General features: G+C 40.6%; 1 protein-coding gene across 12 annotated transcripts in view; it reads left to right on the top strand.

Moving 5' to 3' along the window:
* unc-13 overlaps positions 1-25,342 on the top strand; it is a 187,623-nt gene that overhangs the window by 13,651 nt on the left and 148,630 nt on the right. For 7 of the 12 annotated variants that reach the window (XM_076690622.1, XM_076690620.1, XM_076690619.1 and 4 more), the window contains exons 2-5: positions 2,614-2,643; positions 5,805-5,934; positions 7,451-7,718; positions 21,940-22,063. In XM_076690622.1, coding sequence (XP_076546737.1) covers positions 2,614-2,643; positions 5,805-5,934; positions 7,451-7,718; positions 21,940-22,063 — 552 coding nt within the window. The remainder of the gene's footprint in view (positions 1-2,613; positions 2,644-5,804; positions 5,935-7,450; positions 7,719-21,939; positions 22,064-25,342) is intronic. The other 5 variants (XM_076690624.1, XM_076690623.1, XM_076690621.1 and 2 more) reach the window with 2 other exon arrangements.

Here is a 25,342-nt window from a genome sequence, read left to right as displayed (position 1 = left end):
TGATATGCACCTGTTGGTAGTAGCCAGAGTCCGCCAATCGGGAGTTTCGAATGTATATTTTCAACAACGTTGAACTCATGTGTTTATCTTAAATTATAATATAATCCCAATCAAGCTATCGGTATTGTTTCACAGAAATTTCGATAGTCAAATATAAATTCTTTCTTCAGAAAAATTTTACATTTCATTAATTTGTATTGGTTCTTGATAACCAGTGTTAATTAAAAATCCATATATTTTTATGAAACTCAAATGTAGAACAGTGAAAGAGCAAAAAATGTAACGAGTTTTATGGCTAACGAGCGTTGTGCTACTTTTTCTCGCAACATTGTTAATGCATGAATCTGGATTTATATTGAACGATATGCATGTATGATTAACATAACTCGTTAAAAAAATGTAATGTCAGAAAGAAATCGATACGACCTGAATGAAACAACCTTGTATGTTGAACGAGTTCAGGAATTACAACCCTTGTTCGCGTTCATGTCACAGATTCCTTTATCTGAAGGTAATATCACGTTGCGATATGAATCGTTTGGTGTTATATTATGGAGTAACAAATGTGCCATCGGCATCTTTTCGATCTTCCTAAAATATAAAGTTTGGTCGTATCACACTGTTGAATGGTATTTTAAATGGACGAATGCATTCCGGTTTTATGAAGCGTTAACAGGAATAGCTTTACGCATGACAGAATAAATACTCGCGATTATCACCTAACGACGGTTCGGATTACACGTTGCTCGTCTATACGAGCAGAGGATGTTTGCGTGTATTTCACACAAGTTTGCCGAAGCCATTGTTGTGTATCGCAGTTAACCTTAGGCCAGTTACTCGTTTGCTTAGATTCCAGCATATTGTCTGGTATTTATTAGTACAGGTCATTGCTTTAAATCTCTGCCGGTTCGTTAGAAGCCTGTCCCCATTCACTTTTAGAAACACGCACGGGTACGGGTAGAGGTACGGGTAGAGGTACGGATAAGCACGAACTCACCAGCTCCATTGGCTCGTGCGAACAGGTGCATGCACGGTTCGCTTCGTGACCTTTTCGCTAGAACTCTATTTAAAAAATAATGTTACGATCAGATATCCATGGATCCGTGTTCTCGAATCTTTATTTACGTTTAAACAAGAAAGTTTAGTAATTTTGATGCATCGACGTCGGATGCGTCAGGTAGTCGCTAATTAATAAGTTTCTGAACTTTCGGTGCTCGGTGGCTCAAGCAAATTACTCGTGCGTGTTTGGGAAATATATTATAGGAAAATCGTTTTCTTCGTGTAATCTATGCTTGTTAAATTCATCCATTGAAAAATAGTGAGTTTCCAGTACACTTACTCCTTTATCTACAATTATGTCCCATTACGATCGATAATATAATTCACACGTGGAATAATGCTTGAGCTGCTTGACCTAGAGGTATCTTTGAATCTTATTAAGTGTAATCGGTTCTCTGGTTTGACGAGACACGTGGAAGCATCGATATCGTATCGTTAATTAATTTTGTACAATTTATATAAGAGGAAAATTACTTTATGGAAGATTATTGTAGCAACGATTAGTAGCTCCTAAAATCACAGAAAAATTTCACGCGGTCCCACGGATGGATCCGTTAATGCGACAACGTTTCTGTTATCCTCCGGTTTCTTTTTATCGATACGGGAACAGTTGGTCAAGTGCATTTTATATGTCGTTACCGATGCTTTCTCCCCGGAAGAAATTGAATTCCCGTTTCCTGTTCGAATACTTTGATCGAGGCTCGTGTATGCGTGTAGTGTCCTATCTGTCTACGCGTTCGGCAAATGCATATATGGAAGCCGTTTCAAGGCAGGCTCATTGTCGTTGAAGTGTCACACACGTGAATTGCGGCGAATTGATTTATTCAGATAGTGAATGTTGAATGGAAAATCGTGGATCGTCGAAATCGAATTCACCAAAGCCGGCTTCAATTTCCGTGTATGTGTCTTCGATTTCGAGATGCATTTAAAAGTGGATGCCTATTTTTGTGCCCGAGGATAGCTTTTACTACGCTTCAATAGCTTTCCATGAATTCGAAAATCACCCGATTTTTCATCGATGCATCGACCTATCGCTTGCAATATAAATTCACGAAACTGAACAGAAATGAATAAAATTATGTAGAGATACTATTCTAGTATTTCATTAGATATGGATATTCTCATCGTGGTGGTTAACTAATAAATTCGAAACAAACATATAGTAAGATAAATATATTTTTCTGTAAACATATTAATACACACTATCCTTCGTATTATTTGTCCGTTCTATTTTCGTTCGATCAATGAATTCGGTCCCGAGTGAAATGAAATTAACCATCCAGCCGGACGCGTTAGGACAAATAAGTGGAATAACACAATTTCGCTTTTAATTATTCCGAAAGTTCAAACTGCGTATATACGCTTTCAATCGAACCGACGAGGTTTAATTTCGTTTATGGGCGAGTCTCGTACGCGCATGCAGCCGGATTTGTTGATTCAATGAAATTAAGTGGCTCGCGTACTGTTAATATTAACTCTTAACCGGTGTCCTGTAAACAAAGCTCACCAGCTCAATCGCGTATCTACGATTTACACGATTTGTTTTTGTTACAGTGAAGAAGGCGAGGTTCGTCTGCGAGGAAGGTTTGTATCCTACCAAAACAGTGGAGTGAGGGACAGGGCGGATCGTTGATTTCGGATCCAGCCTGAGGAAGGGCGAAAAGTTTAGTTGTTCCTCGGCCGATCACCGAAGGGTAGAGGAGGGTGACGCACGATTCGAAAAATCGTGAACGATCGGTCGTCGTGGTTCGATTGTTTCGAAAATTGGAATCGATGCGATACTTTCATAAAACGAAGCTCTTGCTCACGCTCCAGTTCTGAGGTTCGCGTAAAATTTGTTGCACCCCGACTGGAACGGTTCCAAGTTAAAGGTTGTGTGACTTCTCAACCGGAATATCGCGATATTCTGTTCATGCAGAAATAATTTTTCTGCACAGCATCAACGGTGATCCTCGGGACAACCTAACGTTACAAGAGACACTTCCTTCGAACCTTCTACGTAGTTTTCATCGGATTTTAGTCTCTCAACGAGAAAAGTAATACACCCACCCGTTTGTAAGAAGACACGTTGCATGTCACGTCTTGCGTTATTACGTAGAATTGTTCTGTTGAGGGGAAGCTTCGACATTCTTGAAATCATTACTGATAACGAAGGGACAACCTATGGAGTTCGTTACGCGCGATTCGTTGATGGTACTCGAGTATAAATAGATTTCAGATACGTGGGAATTTGTTGATTCGATTGCTGTGTTTTACGTTTAACAGATAATTTGCGCGTACCAGCCATTATTCTTTTTTTAGATTCAACGAGGGGTTGTTAATGCGTTAGCTGCCGTTGGAGTTATAAATTTCACGTCTCGAAATAATGAAGTGATCATATTTTTAGAAAATCATATCGAATTAAACGCGTCGATTGCCTCGCATCTTTTTCTGTTAAAACCAGACGAAATGTTCCAGTCTTTCAAAGCCATTTTTTGTTGCGTTCCGATGGTTTATCTACCTTGTGTCGCGCTTCGCGACAGAATGCTGTGACAGATAAAAGCCTTGAGACTTTCAGTAAATTTGCATTCATATCGTGCGTCTTTTTGTATCCTATAAATGCCGGCACGTGTGCTGTCACGCGAACCACATCTGCAAGAATCATTATTTTCCGTAAACGTCGACGTGAAAGCAACATTCGCACAGTTTATATTTTCTCGTCGCGTATTTAGATAGACTAAATTTGATAGATTGAAACTTTTATCAATAACAGTTTGTCAATCAAATATTTTTCGTTCCTCTTCTTTTCGCGAAAGATTGTTTGCTTCTTTGCCATTATGAAACAAAAGGTAGCGAATATTTTAATACCTTTCATGTTGTATTTTATTTGAGTTTATTTGACACCTGAAATGATTATATATTCATAGAATAAATTTACGAACCGTCAGAGATGTTTGATCAATTAGTCAGTCATGGGAAAATGGAAGTGACAAATATAAGGGAAATTTAACGCATTGAGATGATGTTTCTTCAAATTTAGTTACAAGAGTACCGTTTACACAAAACGATTCAAACCTGTGACTGTATAATCGACTTAAACTGTTAAATCGTTATAATTGCCTTAAATAACTCACTCGGCAGTGATTGCATTAAACGTAATTAAACAATCATCGATAATGGAAATTGTCTGGCTTTACGAAGCAATCGGAATATTTTCCAACCTCGAACGGAATCGAGCTGCTAATAACTTTGCGTACTTATATAGCCACACGTATCTCTATTCGATTTTCACTTTTATCCTATCAATTTTTCCGCTTCATCAACAAATAATAGTACTCAAAATCTAATTCCTTTCAAAGGTCTTCGAAATAAATTCTTTGAAATATCAATTAATTTCCGACACGACACCTTTATTCGTTTCGTTTCTTAGTTTCTCGCTACGCACGATTTCTCTCGATTCGTTCGTTTACTTCCATCGAGCATTTCGAATTCGATTTCTAATAGCATTGTGGCTTTTAATCAATTTTGTCCTGTTCGAAACGAATCTCATGTTCCACGATAAATTCAGAGATCTCTGTAATCGCGGTAACGGCTTCTATTTGTCGAAACAATTTCGTTGCACGAAAAACGAAATTGCGAGTTAGACGGTTTGTATTTGAAACGCACACACAGGATATTGTCGTTCTCTCGGACTCTCCTTTCTTTTTTCTTTTTTTTTTTTCGTGAGTTATCGAGAGCTTGCAGCCATAGAGTACACGCGTGCACGAGCAGAACGTAGACGTGGGCTTATTGAGCTTTACGGTTCAGCTGCACCGCTTTCCAGACATATAGTAGATGGGACGAGGGACTGTCCGTATCCTTCGTAAATTGGGAAACGTTCGAAGTTTCTCAAGATCGTTACGATTCCCTGTCATTGGCGTAACCAACCAGGGACGGGGGTGGAACTGGTCTCGCACCTTTTCAGAAATTATTAGAATAAACCGAAAAAAAAAAAATATTTCTGGTATCGATTTCACGTCGGTTTATAAATGTTTTCTGTCGTAATGGCTTGTTAGACGGGTCAGGCTTCGAGAGGTTATCGGAAAATATTGTCTCGAGCGACACTAGGTAGTTCGTTTCTCGTGGAATTATGTGTAGAGAAGAACACTTCGGAATGGCCTTCCAACGGTGGTTGCTGTAAATAACTTTTTAATTGTATCTGGAAACGACGGGACACGACTGAAACGTAACGATGCTCGATATTCGTTACGATTTCTGAGCCCTCGATGGCCGACAGTTTCATCAAGGCTGAAAATATTTTATTATTTTTCGAGTTGCACGCGTTCGAGATACAAACGGCTGGCACCGGCACGTGCTAATTAAAAGATTTTTTAATTAAAGTCGCTCGCGATCACGGCGCGGAAAGAAACCGCTGAAAATAACGTGATTCCATGCTCTTCGCACAAACAAAACAACAAAATGTTCAATGCTTTATTATCGGGAATGATTCGCTCAACACTTTGATCGTACCAGTAGATACAGCCATTCAATTTCAATTTTTCTATGATCTTTTTAAACAATCGGTTAGAATTTTGTATACGACTATCGTGACAATTCGTGCTCGTATTTGTCAACGTCAACGTTTCTACTTCCGTCAAACGGATTTCTTTTACACGCGACCTGTCTTTGTGCAATCAATCGAAGTCACATAACCTTTACCCGTTTCTGCTGGTGCAAACGAAACAATCGGGCGAAATTAACGGGACACGCGTTTACGTTTACGCTAGATTCAGAACGATCGACAACCGTTTCAGCGGATCAATTCAACTCCTACGTAACACTGAAGCTGCAGAATGTGAAGTCGACGACGGTGACGGTGAAAGGGGCCAATCCATGCTGGGAGCAAGACTTTCTTTTGTAAGTACACGTTTGTGAACGTATTACGAACACTGGGTTATCGGGAAGGGTGATCGTTTACGACAAAGTCTGGAGGATCGTTGAGAAGTTTCAAGCGTTTTCCATGATTCGTAGCAACAGCGTCGATCAAAGAGGGAATCGGAGAAGAGATCTTTCGATTCTCAATTTTTAATTGCAGAAATTAAAACGTATTTGCATTTTAACGTTTTTTAAAAGCATTTTCGAGATTGTATCATTCGTCGTAATAGAAAAACATTTAACTTAAATGTGCAGTTCAACTTTGTTCTTATGTACACACTGTATCATTAAATGTATCTTTCACCTATTACAAGTTCTGCAAATGCTGCACCGTGTAATTTATATCTACGTTAATTGCACCTGGCTGCATATCTGAAATAAAATCAACCCGCAAACTTTCATTCAACAATTTGAACTTCAATTGAATAAAGCGGGCACTAGAATAATGGGTATAAAAACCCGGCTAATAATAAAAAGCTGCTGTAAATACTAAGAACATTACATCTACCATCGTCCGGGTTTTTTTTTATAAATAAGCATATCATAGGACACGGTGTATTTCCTGGCAACCTCCACCGCTTGGCTGTGTGATAATATCTGGATGATAAAACTCGCCGGTAAAAGGGCGTCGACAAAATTATTCCAAAGCATAATTATACTCGAGGCAAAAAACGAAGCCCGCTTTGTCGACGCGAGCGAGCAAGAAGGGGTAAAAATCGATACTCGAAGGGAAAATATCACCGTATGGGGTGAATGAAGAAAAGGATTAAAAAACGAAACGGTACTGGCCGTTAGTTAATTTTGTTATTTTGACTGAGCAAACCATATTATTGATCGGGCGTATAAAATGTATACGAGCTGGACAATCGTGAAGTCATTATAGCAGAGGAAAATAGGAGAATTTTGGATCTTAGCTTTCTGAAATATTCTCATTGGCGCCGCTAAATCTTTACTTGGCAAGTCGCGAACCTTTAACCTACTTTCCCTTTGACGCGTCTCTACGTGTGCTCAGACCGCATTTAAATCGTATTTATTTAACCTGTGACGAAGTAACCGCCTAAAATAAGAATCTTGAAAATGTACCGGTCAATTTCAATCTATTCAGGCTACTCGTACCGATCAATATACAACCGTGTCGATATTTATGTTGACGCTTGAATTTTCCAACATCTTCAATTTAAATTCAACTCGGGAATAAAGTGTACATTCGAAAATTGTATGTAGAGATAATTGATCGAATTACCGAATCGTGATTCGAATTCGAGTCCTTTGTTCTCCAGAGCGCTATTCTAATCAATTATAGATTTAACACTCTTATAGAATTAACACTCGAATTAGATGTTGAATACCTGTCTAGCATCTCTGATTCCCTCAAATCGATGCACGAAAGTACAGAAACGTAGAACACAATATCATTTAAATTAGTCTTAATGATTATTCGAATTCGTCAGCAGAACGATTGTCTAACAATTGAACATTGAATTTCTCTGTTATCTAGCGAAACGAACGACATGAACACGGGTCTTCTGGTCGAGGTCTGGTGCAAGGGTTTCCTGTGGGATCGTTTCTTGGGCTACTACTACGTGCCATTATCAGAAGTGTCCTACATGAATGAGGTAACGTCTAAGCAGTCCTACAATACATCCAAGAGCACAGTATCGACAGGGAAACAAGAACAAGAACAACAACAACAACAACACATATCCCTCGACAGCATGCGCGACACGAACAGCAATACACAGGCACCGCCAGATTTCACCAACACGGTACACTAATTGATACATGTAGCTAGATTTCTGTCTTTGTTAGCGCGCCATTTCAGATTAATTCCTAAACATGCATTCTCGAGCTGTCGTACTTTCCGAACGCATTGTACGAAAATCTCGATTATAGCGCTGCAACGTCGAGACATAGCGCTTTGTATTATTTTGATTATCGATTAAGCTGCACCCCGATATTTCCGTTATCGCGATCAACGAACGTGTATGTCTACAATCTAAATTGTAGATCGGGTGTATTAACCCGTTTACGTAGAACTAGCCACGTCTGCTACGATATAGGATAATACGGATTATTAAGGATATTAAGCAGTCATGTTTTAATTTAATGCTTCAATTTGCTACTTGGAATTTTTCCTAGTAATTATGCATGCTTTTCAAAATTTTTATTTGCACCCTGAGGATTATCGACGTTAACATAATTAACATTTAAAGAGACACTTTGATATTCGCGATGTGTTAGACGTAGAATCAGGTAGATACGATATGGAGCAATAGTAGTTTCATACAACTTTCAAGAAATGGTCTGACTAAAGGGGACTTGTACTACTGTAGATTTACCGCACGAACGTGTACGTAGGTATTTTCTTAGATTTCGTTTTCGTGGAAACAGTATCTTTTCTTTACGTATCGTAAAAATCTTCTTTTATTATCAGAAGCAAGAATTTAATGAGCGTAGACTGGACGTAAAAGCCAATCAGCGTGCGGATCGTTGGTAAAAGTGTAGCAAATTTTTTTGCTCCTGCCTTACCCCTCTTGTTATTTTCCCGTAAATGGCACGGGATCGTACTCCATCGAGCGTGAACTTTGCTCGATTTTAGTAACAACGGGAGAAAAAAAAAAGAGTGTAGCTAAACAGGGGCAGGGAAAATACGGCGTCGTCGTGACGCGTTTAAATGGTATCGCGTGAGTGCTGCTGATCGAAAAAGCTGTTTGTTAAGAGAAAGGGAGCAGTACAACGTCCTGCTTAAAAAATCTCGTCGACAAATCGCTAACACGATACGTTTTCTCGTGGAAAAAATTTATTGCGATTTCGTGCAAGCTTCGCGTTCCGATAGGATCTCACAGGATACGTTGCATTGTCAAGTTACGTAAATGGTATAGGATTTTAAAGCAACGCTAAACATAGTTGACGTAGCTCGAGGTAAACGACAAATTTGCTGCAGAAATTCATTAAGGGACGATAAAAATTGTAAGAAATCGTATTTCACGCTAGAAAATCATAATAATCGCAGGAGGTAACAAGCGACGAGGTGCGTGCTTTCCGGAATTCTTCGCTGTAGCAAGCTTGTTATCCCGGAAGCGTTGATCCATCACCGATCGAGCGGATATCGCGTGTACATCGAGTGGCTCATCGAGACGACTTGATATAATCGTGCAAGCTGGCTCGCCGCACGTGGAACGAAACCGAAACGACTGTTTACACATCGAACGAGCTGGAATCAATCGACGCCAGTTTTCTACGTTCGATGGAAGTGTGTAACGAGTTCCAGGGTTGTTCCCATGATGTGGACGATGCGCCGGATTGGTCTGTGAGTCGGTCCAAACTGGTCGATAATGCGATTACGAGCAAGGTTCGTCTCCACGGTCAGGAAATAAAATGTAATATCTTGAAACTTCCACTCGAGAAAATCGTTGGTTTCTGCTTGACCGAGAATTAATTCCATTGCGGACGGAAATGTTCTTGGATCGAACTCGATGTCTAACCATCGTTCCGAATGCAAGCTGCATGTATAAATCGTTCGATTAAGCGAATCCAGAATTTTCCTGAATCTCTTTCATCTTGAAACTTGGTAATAAGAGAGCAAAGATACCATAATTCGGTCTACGTTTGACGATGGTTCTGCTTTTCTATGCGATATTGATTTATAGCAAGTTTTTTTTTTTTAAATCAATGCAATTAATCCAACGATTCCCTGGTTAATTAAAACTTGCGAATGAAATCTTCCGATCGATCGTTAATCAGAATATTTTTTTCGGTTCGCCATCCTCACAAAAGGAGGTAGGGAACTTCCTGTCCTTCGGTATAGTACTTTCCCGTGGTTCAGAGCATTATGCGGAAAATCGGTTGTCGAGAGAGGAACGATCGAACTTTCGCAACGAACTAGAAGTCGAACTCGTAAAAGAGCGAAAGGTCTGCACGCGAAAGCTTCCCTTTGCGGTCAAAGAAGTCGTTTTCATTGTCCCTTCAAAAATATCGGTCCTATTCGTTCGCATTCGATCGATTCGTTGCCTAAAGGAAAGAAAAAACTGTTCCCGTGGGAAGCGAAAGGCCGAGTAATTGTCGTCGGAAAAGTGAGAAAACCGTGTCCGACGATGGCCCATGAAATTCATGCTCAACAGTTTTTCCCTAACAGATTTACAACTGGTATTACGATGATTCTTGATATCAATAATTAACAGCGGACGTTAAAATTGCTTGGAAAATGTAATTTCGCTCGTCGTACGTTTTTCTATCCCTGTCTCTCTGCTCTTGGTTACTTCTTCATTCCGTGGAATACATGGCCCGGGAAACTCGACGATATCGATTTGCATATAAAGTAAGTTGGTCGCTACTTAGAAGTCCTATGACAAATTGGTCGCGTGGAGCAATTTTACATAGCAAATGATACGTTCTTTATGGCAACTCTCGGACTGTTATGGCGAGCAAGTAAAAAATTGCATTTCTCGATTGCAAGTTTAATATCATCATCGTAATATCCTGTGCATTTCCTAATACATTATTCTTCTTGATTCCACCGTCGTTTATCGTATAAAAATTTTTCATTTTTCAAATAATTATCATATAGTGGTTCTTCTCATTTAAGTAGCTTTCATTAAACTTTTCTTCGTCGCAAATAGCCGGACCATTTTTGTGTCAGGTTTGAAACAAAAGGTGCGAAGCATAGGACAAAATTAAGGTCCATTACACCTCGAATCTTCAACGAGGTTCTTGCACCGACAGGATATCTTCCTGGAAAGAATTTCGACCTAAGAATTCCTTTATCTTTCGTTCTTTCTTCATTTGTGAGCTACGGTCCACTGCACTTTTATACGGCGATAAAGGGGAGTTCGTGCTAATTAAATTGGACGGCTTCTTTATCTGAGACGAAGAGGAACAGGGAGGTGGCTTCCAATGCATCTAGTAAAATTATTTTTGCCCTTTTCGCCAGTTAATGGCCCTATTAAAAATCTTTTTTTCCGTTAATGAACGATTGCAAATCCTTCGATTTTCATTTTTATTCGTCTGCATCCTGCTTTTCTTTGTAATCGTCCTTTTTGACTCCTTTTAGAGGTGTCTGTGTATCGATGTTTCCGAGAACCCTCGATACGCAGAAACCTTCAGCAATTAATTCTCAAGGAGTGAGTTTTAGTTCGGGAAATTATCAAAGGCGGAAAATGGGACGTTAGCAAGAAAATTAGACGTATTTAGAAAAATGAAAATATCACACAATTTATTCCGTTGATGAGAGCAGAAATGGATCAGTGACTTGTAATTGTTATGATCAATTATTGACAAGAAATTTCTATATATAAATTGTCGAAGTTTGACTCACATAAGAAATGTACATTCCGAACAGATAATCGTGAAAGACAGCAAAACCGCCGGTAAACACGTAACGATATCGCGAGGTCGGACGGCGCGTGATCTTCGAAAAACAATATCACAGCTCGCATATAAGACGGATTTAAATAACGGCGGAGTTTGAATTTAGAGTTAACGCTTTATAAAATATGTAAGTAGAGGGAATCCCTTAGATTCGACTCGCTCACGTTTCTTATTGTTGGCACTTGTAAAAATAATTGTAGATACGTGGTCCGGCAAATTATTTACAATCCTTCAAATAAGATTTAAGATCAATATCAAATAAGATTTAACATCAATTTATAAAAGTTCGATAAAGAGGAATCGATTACGCAGGTTGCTTTTTAAATAAGACTCTTTCAAGCTTGATGAATTTCAAACGGACCAGCAACGAAGGAGATTGAACTTGGTGAATAGAACAAAGTACAAGGGCGTGAAACAAAGAAAGTGAAACTAGAAAGCCCTGTTTGTTTTTTCCGCACGAAGTGCACGAAGTGCATCTTATCTTTCGTCGGAGGGTCGAACAAATTAAATTAGAGGGCAGCCTTACCTCGGATAGGGATGCAATTCAGTCACGTGCGAGAACCCACCCCCTACTTTTATACATGCTCGAATACTCGTGCCATTCTTCGGCTACTCTCTTGCACCGATTTCTCCTAATCTCTTTGTAAGCGTTCCAGCAAACGATAGGTTTTAATCCTACTATGTATATATCTTTTTATCGACGACGCAAATGTTTTCCCTTTTCCCTTCTCCGTTACCCATTCTATAAATTACAACAATTACGATAGAAAAATCTTGAACGAAAGAAAACAATCGAACAAATGTTATTTAACATCCACTCGGTTGGTGATCGTAAAATTGTCCTCGGAAATACATAGAATCGCGTAGAAACAAAGTTCACCGCCGGGGTACTCTCCGTAGATATTAAACGCCTTCTTCTATTAAACGTCCAACGTTATGAACGCAATTTCCGTTTTACGAGCGTATAATGGCTGTCGTAAAATAAGAGAAACGTTGAAATTCGTTGGAAGTATCGATTGTACGATGCCGGACTCTACGAACTTTCGCACAAATGCAAAAATTGCCAAAATAAATCGATGCCGATGCGTTTTTTCTCGCGGGGAAGAGAGAAAGACTCGCGTACACGCGAGGAGGGAGAAGCAGTGGGAGTTTGAGGAGGGGAGGGAGAGACCTGTGTCGCTGCATTTACCCGGAAACTCCCCGGAGAATGGAGTAAATTGAATTACGAGGTGGGGTGGGTGACTTACGTTTTAAGGGTGGCATTCCTTTGGTTTTCTTGATTCGAGTGAAGCAGCAGCCAGCGACAGAGGAGGTATCGGCGACCGCTCTCGTCGGCCATGTCCTCGACCACGACATCCACCACGGTTCCATCACCATCACCGTTGACAATCCTCGAGTCCTCTGTTCCGTCGGTGACGTCACTTGGCGCATAGCCAGCTACGAACGCTCAATGAAACAGTCGGGGAAGCCAAGGCGACGTGCTTTACGACGCCGTTATGCTGCGTGCACACATTCGAACTGGACTGTGGCAACGACCTTGACAAAAGATTTCCCGGATTTGTTCACGCGTTTCTACCCCCCTTGTGTACAACGGTCGGCTGACAAACATGCAGGAAAAACTGTCGAGCGAACAGTTTGAAAAAGCCTCGAATGCCGAGCTCGAAGGTATTCAGTCCGGCCACGGGTGCGGCAGTGTGACGAGTGAAAACTTGTGTCGGTCGAGTGAATAAAAAAAAAAAAAAAAAAGAAAAAAGAAATATACGGGTTCGGTGAATTTGTCAAGTGTTCAAAGAAAGTGTACAGTGACAGTTATAGAAGATCATTACCAGTTATAGAAGAAACAAAAGTTGGGAAGAAAGTGTCGGTTCGATGATTAACCGTGAACTTTGCAGACACGCACTCTCGTCTGAAAGAATTACGAAAAGTGTACGGTGACATTTATTGATAATTCTTGTTGGTAGATTATTACGGTGAAAGAAGTGAAAGTTGGAGTGTCGGTTTTGCGATCGACCGAGAACTTTGCAGACACGCACTCCCCATTGTTACGATACCTTCAACTCGTGCCACGAAAACGTTATGATCGTGAACACGGGAAGAGGATTGATGAATCACGGGCAAACTGTTTCTTTCATGTTTCTGAACGATCGATCGACCAGCCTGGCGTTCCAGTGCCAGCGAATGCTGACAGAGATAGGAACGACAAAGGTGTAGATAAGCGAACGAGGAGAGAGATACACAGGGGGAACGATAGATTTGGTCGAGAAAATGTTAAACAGTGGATCGAGGCAGATGTTAGGTAGCGAAGGAGAGAAACGATAAGGAAGACGTTGGAAATAGGATGACGAGAGGTTGACGTATTAAAGGGAAGGTAGATCTAAATGGGTAATGACAAATGTGAAGGAGGAAAGAAAGGGTGAGAGAAGTAAAAGCTGAGAAACGAAGTGAACGAGCTCGAAGCCGAGGGCAGGTTGCTTTTCCTGTTGCGAGGACAATCTGGGTCAAGCCTGGCTTAAAATATTCATAAAGCTGCACGCGAGATCCACGTACGACCGGTTCGATTCACATTAGAAATGCGCTGACTGGGGTATGTCAAGTAACTCTAGAGGGATGACGATGAGACATTGCCGGCGACGGCATCCTCGCTGACTCGTTCTCACGTGTATTAGTGATCCGTGGTAACTGGTGTTCGTGCACCGCCCACCACTGCTTTATGACAGAGGCTTGACAAACCTCTTACCGACACCCTCCGTCTCCGTTTTCCTGTCCCACGCGTTGACGGTCTGCCATTTCTAGCTGCTTCGGGGCCGCATACGTCACCCCAACGACAAAATCCTCGATTCGAACCCGAAGAAAGCTTTGTCCGTGTCTGAGAGATCGTGTCACGTGTTGAAAATTAAAGTTCCAGCTAGAAAGGGATGCTCTCGAGGCTGCTTCGCGATTCGTTGCAATAATATCTTCATCGTCTTACGAAATCGACCGTAACTGGGTGACATTTACGTTAAATTGAAACGAGGAGAAACATTGGCTCGTCGAAGTTTCTGTAACAAAAACAACGCTGTAGAATCGATTCGGAACGATAAGACGATCGATTTTTCAGCGATTCAAGTTCTGCCCCGAGGAAGATTATCTTCTTAGAATTTACATTTTCATTAACGGCTTAAGTTCCGTTCAAGAATACACCGTCAACAATGTTTCTTCCTTCCGGCAAAGGTGTTTTTTCTTTTTCGTTAATCGGGGATATCGAAGGCTTTCGCTTTAATGCTACGGAGTACGGACGGAAATGGAATTAAATTCTTATAGACGGCGGTAGTGAAAAAAGAGAAGCTACGAAGATATATCTACGGATAGGTACAAGCACCCTATAAGAGGGAAAGAAGCAACGTTAAAGAGACAGGTTATCTTGGAAGTTGATGGAAAAGGGATCCGGGATCATCTTTGAGTTCCATGGAAGATCTCGGACTGATGGATGATTCCTTGCTAACCAGCCAGTGATGGAGAGCTGCGGGAAGTTTCGGATCGATCGACTTCATCCCCGTTTCCGTTTGTTCCCTCATCGTTTCCTTGCCCGTGGCAAGAAGAGAGAAAGAAAGAACAGGTAGCTCTAAATCGTTTCTCTAATCCTCGGAAAATCACGTTCGGTCGACATGTGGTCGAGAAGTTCCTCGTTGTACGCTCGTTACGAGGATTCCGGGCAAACGGTCTTGTCAGGAGGTCAAACGTTTCGGATAGATTTTCATTTGTAGCCGGCAAACTTGGGACACGGTTACCTGTTTGCTCATTACTAGAAACTTTTGCTATGCGAATTGTTGACTCGAGAAATTGACGAACCACCGCTCGTGTTCGTTCATTTCCATTTTTTTTTTTCGCCTCCCTGTCCTTCGACGATCGTTATGGGGCAGCAGGAACACGATGGGCGCAGGTGGGAATTTGATTGGGTAGCTGCGGTTTATCTACCCCCGTCTATGCTTGACAGTATCAAATCTGTGGTATCGTTGAGTGGCAGGTGTTTAAACAATTAATAGACGAAGATTTCGTTTTCAATCAAATCACGATTTCATGAAATTTTTCATTTTTCATTAAACTTCTCAGTCAAGCTCCCAATTTCTTGTGCAATATTCTTAAGAAATATAATTGGATTGCTGCTTTCACTGAACAAGGTCGAGCGAGAAGATTAACCAGAAAATTGCACAGGGATGGTACAATTTTAATTCGCTATTCAATTAAGCGAACGCGTTATCATTTGTCCCTGAACGATTTGCATTTCCCGTCAAGCGGAGCGAAATAACGGCTGTAAGCAAGGAGAGTCGTCGTTGCATATGTCAGACGGATCGTCGGTCTTGTCGGCCGTAACAAATGTGCCTGTAAGTAGATGCAGGCCTGCAAACGTCAGACGTAGGAGCGCGTGTCTTCGGATGTACGTGATGAATATACACGTATTCCGCTCAAATAGGCAACTGGTATCCCCGTGCCATATTTACAGCGACGCAATTTCCGTCAGGGTTGCTGCAATTTGACATTACATGTTATTTCGATTCGATTCTGAGAAAGTCGTTCGACAAACTAGGCCTCGTTCCAAGAATATTTTTTCATGGACGGAACCACCCTCTAGACGTTATTACTGAATATATTAACGTATCGCTTGATCTTTTTACGTATTATTACATTTTCTAACATTTTTATAACATTGCAAGTTAAGAAGAATATTTATTACATTTTCTTTTTAATTTTCAAACCGAATTGAAGAATGTAATACGTTTGACTGATTGAAATACGGCCGTCTTTCAGAAGGGGAAGAGAACATCGTCATTAATATACTTTAGCCGGTCTGTCGTAGCGGGGACGGAAATGGTGGCATTCGTCGGCCTTGCGCGATGAATCTGTGCGGTATTCGCAATCATTTCTAGGCTGTTGGAGAGTCATTGTGTCGTCGGTCGCTTAATTGCGGGGGCGTCTTGTTCCATTTGCGAGTATCCACCAGCGTCACCCTCCGTTCTCGGTGTAATTCTCTTTTTGTCTCGGCGTGGCGAATCTTTACACAGACGTAACGACCATCGCATTGATCGTAAGCTCGAAAAAAAACGATGAGAATACAGCATTAAGAACTCGTCACTTTATTATCACGTGGTTCCTTACGTTTTCCAAGTTACACGCCATTCTTTTTATTCACGTGTTACCTGACTTTGTTAAGACTCAAATCGATCGCATCTTTGTTCGCACAGAATAAGCGTGAAAATTCGATGAGTACCGCGTTTTGCTCGCGGCACAATCGAAGGAGAAAGAAAATGGCAAGGGGAAGCGGAAACGGCGGTCGATAAATTGAAGAAAACTCGTTTCCTCTGCGTTCCTTGAGAAATCATATTTTTCTCGACGCCTGACGAAGGCACATATTGGTTTCTTAAGTGAACGAGATCGATCGAATCGTTTGCTTTAGCTCTCCATTCAACAGCGGGCACATCTCTCCGGTGACTCGCACCCCATTTAACCCCTTATTTCTTCTCGCGTGATAGTCGTGATAATTGGACTCGGTTGCTCGGAAACAGATTGATACCGGAAGGGAAAGGGGACACCGTGCGTCGAATCGGTATCCGTAACTGGCTAACCCAATTCGTGTCTTCCTGATAGGCAACCATAATCGTATAGAACGAACCTTCGTCGCGATATCTTGGCTGCACTTTTACCTCGGTTACCTACAGAATATCCGGACGGAAACAAAGTTATAATTTTATAACAGCTATAAGGAGATAGCTGGACTATTACGGTAGCGATGTGGGCGAGCCGTTTGTCTGCCTTGAACTAAAAAAAATTAAAAAAGAAACGGAACGAATCTGGAAGAGAAGTTGAATACAAGTTGGTTGAAGTTGAAATGATAGAACGCACGGAAGGATCTTTAAGTCGAAAGTCAAGTAGAATAAACAATTTATTGTTGTACCATCGGATAATGTTCTTGAAGAGAAGAAATTTCACGCGCTCTCTTTATTTATTGACATCTTACCTGCCTGTCTTCCGCCACAGATTTTATTGCTTTCCATTTTCGTGGTACAAGCAACGTTTTCATCCTCTCGTCTTTCTCATGTCCAATTTAGAAAATTAAATTCTACGTCAGTTGAGATGCAAGAAAAATCAATACCCTTTGCTTATACGTTTCTGCTTTATGCTATCCAAACATGACTTACAGCTATTCGTTCGATGGATTTTAATGGACGTATTGAAGTGATCGTTACCATAATTGTGCTTCCTTCATCAGTTTCCATGCTATATAGGAAAAAGATACCCTGCGATTGCAAATGATTGGCCAGGCAATCCTGATAGTTCTGAATTACTTTCTTTTAAAAAAAGCTTTTTGCACAGGTATTTTGCAATAGAAAATGACGTGATTCGTTCCTTTTATTAAATTGCTCGATCACGTTTTCATATCACCAATTATTACAACGTAAATAAAAAAATTACAAATAACGCGACCTTGTTTCTGCATGAATAATAGTCATTTATTATCGATGAAGTTCATTGATGCATTATCTGACACTTATTCAGCCACGTATAAATGTACCAGAAGTTGCTAAAATTATTTATTGCGCAACGATGAATAATGGCCAGTTTCGCGTGACTGTGTAACTAATATATTCAGAGGAATACATTTTTCATAACAAAGTTACATTAAATCTTTCAGAATGTCATTTGCAATGCGCAGGAAATTACAACTTTTTCTTGTTCATGCCCCGAGGAAATGTTTTTCAACCAGTTTAAAAATAGCCAAACAATCGATGTCTTTAAGCATGCATGTTTGGCGCTACATTGTTACGTTTGAATCTGCCGCGCGTCAGAGTTCAATTATATCGTCTATCGATAGACAGCGCAATCGCAGTGAGTAGCCAAGATGGCGGCAGTGCGCGCGGCGTGTATGAAGCGAGTGATATTTCTCCTTTATAACAATAATTTTTGCGTTTCAAATCGGTAATGTGTGTTTCAAGGTATATCTATTTATTAAGCACTTTACTTTCATACATTTGGTGTTAAGTAAACGGTAAAAATCACGATGTTTAACGAATATTTGAAATCGACGCCGCGCTACACCTTTGACTGATGGTTCACCATAGCATCGACACAGTAAGTTACTATATTATTATATTACAGTAAAGTATGTTATGGAAAATTATCATAAGCGATTAGTCATTATGTTCTTTATCGACTGCCAGTTCATCTTGAAAGCAGAACAAAGCTTCAATTAACATCTAAGGTATAGGTAGCATCACAGGCTTGCAATGCCCACTTTTCTCTCCCCTCTCTACTTCCCTTTCTCTACCCCCTCTCTCTGCAAGACTAACAGTGATTCTCTATTTCAAAGTTACTTACATTTCAATCGTTAAACCAAATAATTGTGTATTATTCATCAAATGGAATAATACTTAGCTACGTTTCTAGTTAGATCACTAGGTGCACAGATACTCTAAGAAACGTATGCTTTGCGTTAAATGGTGGAGACAACCTGCGGCGAATTAGATTCAGTTTGAGTTAAACTTGCGGACGTAGCAACCATTGCAAGTTGAACTTGTTGATACTCGTCCCACTTGTTGTTGATATTTACTTTTATCACTTTGCACAGTATGCAATTGGCATACGGCATGGAAGACTAACAGCTCTCGCAATTTGCAAATTAAAAAATTTATTTAAATAACTAGAAAAGTGCAACTCGTGCAATAAGTAAAATAGCAAACAGAAGCATTGGTTTTCATGAAACGCGATACCAAATTACTACAAATATTTTCTATTTTTCTGATTCAGAAGATTGATTGAATGGCATGCATATATTTCTCAGTGAACATTTTGCTTGAAGTTTACCAAGGTTTCTCTCCGCTCTTTCATTTTCTTATTCACGCCAAATTTCTCCCGATCGAAGTGCATTCAAGAAACGTGTTTCTTGCGTTCCTATTTGTTCGAAACAGTCGCTGTTTTCTTCCTAATAGAGGAAATGGGAGTTTCCTTTTTACTTAAACTGTCCGTATCGCTCCGTGATAAATTCGACTTTAACGTTTGCTCGGTTATTTTTGAAACTGTGAAATTTTACTTCTGAAACATTGGAACCGTTCTCGCGAGCCAATCACATTCATCCGGTAGGAAAATTACCGAGAAATTCTCGATCTCTGGCGAAAGACCATCGACGCCAGTCGAATCTGCTGGAAAATTAATCGCATGGAGGTCGGACAAATTTTTTAACGAATTCCTATGTCCGATTTCCTGCGTGCCGTTAAGTGGAGAGTCAGATCGACCTTTGGATATACGAGCTGATCGTCGAAAAGGATCGGTTCTGCGCGTAAAAATCCAAATTAACGGGAACAAAGGTCTCGCTGGAGCGTGATTGATTCGATCGTTCGGCCGTCACCAAGCGTTTAAGCCGCAAATCTGTCCCAGAGTTTGAGGTTGCGCTCTTTTTTAAGCCGGCAAATATATGGAGGTTTTACAGCGTCACTCGTTCCCCACGTACAATCCATTGAATTTTTTACGCTTCCGTAATCACAGGTAGCAATCTGTTTAATTTGATAACGATCGTGAACGATTGTGGTCAAACGTGCCGTATCGTTAGCGTTTTGATAATAGTCTAATTTTAATAAGTAGCCATTGAAACGAGTGCACAATATCATTAACATAATTTATTCAATAAATATTATTTCCACGTGGCATGCAATTTCGTCTTCGTATAAGAGGAAAACATTTTTCAGTGTCGATATAATTTTCATCTCAATCAAATTCTGATCCCTTGCTGTTATTTAATTTTGATTCATATCGAAAAATTGAGATCGTGTTTTGCCTCGATCAGGTTAAATCTGATCCCTAGAACCTTCCGTGAATATCGCATGTAGGTCGGTCGAGAATTAAACCTAAGAGAATGCATTTCAGGTAGATACAACAGGTGCGGCAGGTGTCTTGATTTATTGTAAAAGCAGCACACTGAATTCAAAACGATGTTAGCTTACAATCGATAATACAACGCGATTATCTTATCATCAACTTGCACCAAATATTTTTGTATAAATCATACGAAAGCATTGTTACACCTGCGGTTCCGAATGCAAGGCGTGAACATCGGGGGGGATCATTTGCATGGAAGTTTAATTCAAACTTGCATTTGGTGCATGAGTGGAATTGATATTGGTGGAAACGCGTAGATACGGATTAAACCTGTATTCTCAGCGGAATCATCAACGATAATACTTTTTGTTTCATACATACTATGTTACACTAAATGAAAAGTAAATAATGTATTGTGCGACGTGGATAATTTTGAATATCGATAAGAGGATTATTGCGTTTGTTGTGTAGCAAATCAAATAATAGAGTTTATTTTGCTCAAGTTTGGAAATAACATTTCGCAAGCGCATTTCTTATCTAATTAAGGGTTTCGTAATAAGCTTTCCTCACTTACACAGAACAATTCCATCTAATCTGACAGTAACGACAACTATTTCTATACAAGTTCTCAAGCCAAGAGGTCTAATATCTTCGGAACGCTTTTCCTTCAAGATCTACCGCTTCCATCTGTCTCCAAACAAGCCCCTTCAATCGATTCCATCGAACGTTGTTTTATCCACACGCGTCCCTTCCTAAACGAATTTATCAAGGAACCCAATTCTCGCGATCGAGGGGACAATCCGACCCAATCAAGAGCCGCCGGAATAACCTAGTGTTTTATCGAGGAAAACCGATAGCGAGACGTCTTCTTTCGATTTCGAGCAACCTCGCGGGTAGCTAAATTCGACGACACGGTCCGTTTGCAGATAATTAAGACAAAACGCCGTTAGTCATACCGGTGGCCTCCGCGTACTTGTACAAAAATACGAGGCCTGTTCGTTTTGGCTGTAAGTCGCAGCAGCTGCGGATAAAAGAGAATTGCTTTAATTACGGCACGCCATTTGCAAACAGCCGCACGTGCACTTTGATAGCCATGCTTCGCAGCTCGTTTCTGAGAGCACGCCACGCCGGAGGCACGGAAAAGAGAGCTTTTCTACAATTTATGTACGCGTGTTATGTGCCTTTACCCGTGGTACATGGCCATTACTAGTCCTCGCCGTTGCTTCCGCGGCCAACATTAATCTTATGTATGCATACGTATAGGCTGATTCATAAATGTTATCCGAGCTATAACGCTGTACAGTTTTTTTGCTGTTGTTATTTTCACAGAGCAAGATACTGTTCCGTAATCGATTGATATTCACCGGTAACGCGCATCGATGCCCGAGCACGCGGCAGTATTAGAATTTAGATGGGTACATTAGGGAATTTAGTGTGGCCAAAACGTAGCCGTCCTAACGAGCGTTTGTTTATTATATGCACACGTTGCACAGGGTCGCATTAAACGCGTTAATGCGAACGAGACGCGGCTGACGATTTAGCGAGCTGGATGCATGCATAAATTCTCGTAATTTCAGAATGCTCTATGCTCCGAAGCTGAATTTTATTTGGAATTTTGCAAAGCTTAATAAGGTAGAATCGAATTGCCTCCGGGGCTAGATTAGCGGTCCATTTGCATCTCTTTGTGCTTGATCCCTTCAATTATCCTACAATGAAACGATCCTTTACCGGAATTCTTCCGTGGCGCTGTTTAACGTTCTTTGATTTGTGTTCCAGGAGGGTTCCGGACAATGGGTCAGCCTCGATTCGGAGCTCGAGATGAGAGGCGCCGAGATCATCGGTACGAAAAAACCAACCGGCCACTCTCTTCTCATAGACTGCCGTTTGGAGCTTCCTTTCGGTAAGTCAGTTGTACAATTTCGTTTTCTCTTTCCACGTAGACCATGCCGATGGTGAAGCATGCCGGTTGAATGTAAGCGTACGTGTCCGCGACGTACATATGTGTACCCGTATCGCGAACGATAAATGAATAGAAAAATATTACAGACAGAAGGAAACGAAATATTCTCTTCCTCTGATAATAAATATATGTTTTCCGAAACAGAAATTTCCACGGTAGAACGTTCCATGATCGAAAACGTGGTATCGGATGCTCTTACCGGTTCGTTTTGTTTCTTGGATAGAAATACCATTTATTATTTTCATCTTTTTAAGGATTCTAACATTTTAAGAGATCAATCGACTCGAAATGATTAAACATCCCTTGTCGATGCAGAGCATTTATTGAGAAATTATTTTGCAATTCAAAGAGAGAAAATAATGGTTGTTAGCGGTGTTTTTATTGTTTATGGTAAATGAATCATCTTTAATCTAAGGCTTTGTTCTCTTACATGGAAACTTTGATTGCTTTCGTATTTACGTAACCTGGTTCGACGATTGTTTAAAAACTTCCATTATTCTTCAGGATAAGATTGTTTTATAAACAACGCTGTTTATTTGAATTGAATTAAAATTGTTCGCACAAATATTTCTTAATTGAGAGATACATTCAAATGAATAATAAAAACGCCACGTTTTCGGTGCGTGTACTATTCATGAACTAATAAACTAGTTTTGTCGTTTTCAACCTCTATAAAAAACATCTATCTATTGAGCACTCAAAACTCGTTGACAATAGTAGGTACGCATTTTCTATTCATTTATCAATCTTGCCCTCCCCTTTCCGCCTCACGAGTAAAGACTTTACGAATCGTCATCATGGTGCAAGAAATATGCATCATGCGATTAGTTAAAAACGATGACATAGAAGAAAGTAGACTGCTCTTAACTGTGCGAGATGTCCTCTCGAGCCTACAGCGATTGCCAAATGTATCAAAATATCAAAATCGATGAAATATATTTATCGTCGAGTTAAATTGCCAGAGGAAAGAGGTAGAGACAGACGTTTATAATTACCATAATTAGTCTCAACGCGCCTACTGCGCGATACAAGCTTTCTCCAACGCCTGAAGGTGCCAATAACAATGAAAGGGTTAAACCGGAGGGGGGAAAAGTGTAATTGAAGAGGGGGATGGGTCGAGTGAAATTGGCTTGAGGTAACCAGCAGTACTCGTGTAATCGAGGCGATAATGAAATGCCAGTGGATCGCGGTATTCCATCTGGTGATCGACGTGGATCCACTCGAGAAAAAATGAAGACAGAACGGTTCTGCCCCGTGCAATCTCGGCTCCGCGCCACTCCGCTCGAGTGGATGGAACTTTTAATTGAGTACGTCTAGAAACTTGTCCAGGCTTTCGCTTGCCGCCAGCTCGTACCTCTGTCGGATTCGCAAGCTACCATACAACGCGAGCTTCTACGTGCTTCGACGGTTATTCCGATGTCTCGAAATTTTCGAAAGTACCGAACGAAAGAAGGTACCAGAAGGAAAAGAGTGGCTGCCAGAATCGGGAACTCGAACGGGTATTTCGAAGGAAATAAAAGGGTCTGCAAACTTTCCTTCCTCCTCGAACTTCTCACCGTTCCTCTCCCATCTTCTTGGCAACAATCGAGCTTCTTTGTTGTACGCTGTCTTTCTGAAAAATTAACGCGAACAGAAAACGGTTCCAGCCACTTGCTATCTTTTTTCCCCGTTTCTTCGTGTTCTATAGAAGCAGTCGGTCAAAGAAAGTCTCACAGTCACTGACTTCTTTAAACGAGACGTTACGTTGTTGAATTTACTTTGTACGAAAATTTCCAGAAAGTTTGTTTAATACAGATTAACGATTCGTTGAACAATTCCATGGAAAAATCAAATATAAATTTTTCGATTCTGTGGATTTTTAGTCAATGTTGTGAAGAGGGATTCTTTAAAAACGTGATAGGCGAACTCGGGCGTGTTGTAATTAACGAAAGGATATTATTTTGTAGGTGTTCATGGTAATTAATTCTTGAAATTGTTCAGGTAGCCGTGTGCTCTTTTCTTTGTAACCTAATTCTCTAACGTAGTAGCTCTTTGCTGTAAGTAATCGAGTTTTAGAGAGGTACAGAGAACAGTGAATTCCACTCACGTGAAGTCTCGTTAGGAAACACGCAATCAGGAATCGTTCAATTTTATGCTGATTTAATTGAACGTTCTGAACGAGTTCGCGTAATGTCAAGAAACGATTGAAATAAGTTTTTATCGTAACAGAGTATCAATTTGCTATTCGTTTTTCATATCGAGTTCTTTTTATTGATTGTCCTTGTATTTGCGATTCTCGCCTACTAACAACTTCAACGTTTTCACGATTTTTGCATAAGAACTTAGCAAACGGATCGTTGCTTTCATCGAACCTTTCTACTCTCGAGGGAAGGACAGGAAAGGGGTTTCGTTCGATTTTCTCTCCCGGAAGTAGCGTGCTTTCATGCATTGCCCGGTCACCGGCACATCAACGATCCATTACTATCGATCCTCGCCTCCCTTGAAATAGGGTTAACGACACGTTACGATTCAACTACGGCCTTTTTTTACGTGCTCGAGTTCCTTAGATTTCAGGTAGTTGGTCAAGATTTCGATATGATTTATTTTCGATACAATTTTCTTCGCATTACACGCCTCCCTATAAATACCAAGGTTTCGGCCGGAAAGTCGGCGACGCACGGTACTTTGGCTCGGAGCTTTGGGATTTAAGATCTCTCGTCTCTTATTTCGTCAAATTGGCAAGCTAGGGACTTATAAATATTTCTCTCAGTCAATTGACTCGCAAGCGGAGATCGATGAAAGCTAACAAGGAAAAATTCCCGGTTAGTTTGCATATCCCCGAACAGTTTTAAGCGTTACATCGAACGTTATTTTGCATATTCATACAGCCGGGCGCGAAAACGCGCGATACTTCGATGAATGGTTGAAAAAAGATTCATCGCGATTCGTGAAACTTTTTTCATCAACGCATCCTTCTTTTTTTTTTTTTAACCACATCGGATGAGTGAAATCGAAGGAGTGGATTATATTTCGCGAATGGATTCGCAGTCTTTTATTTAACAATTCATCACGCGAGACGCGAGTTGACGTAGAAGAATTTTTCCCTCTTTTTGAAGAGGTCGATTCGGTTGGCAGGATTTCTCGACGCAAAGATGCAAATTATTTTTTCGCCACGCGATGCTCCACTTGACCGTGTTGCGAAATGAGGAAAACGAGGCCGTTTATAATAAACCTACGTCG

This window comes from Osmia lignaria, chromosome 10 (genome assembly GCF_051020975.1).
Source record: "Osmia lignaria lignaria isolate PbOS001 chromosome 10, iyOsmLign1, whole genome shotgun sequence".
In the NCBI taxonomy this organism is placed as follows: Eukaryota; Metazoa; Arthropoda; class Insecta; order Hymenoptera; family Megachilidae; genus Osmia; species Osmia lignaria.
Note: the sequence above shows the minus strand (reverse complement) of the source record. Positions and strands in the feature narration are given on the sequence as shown.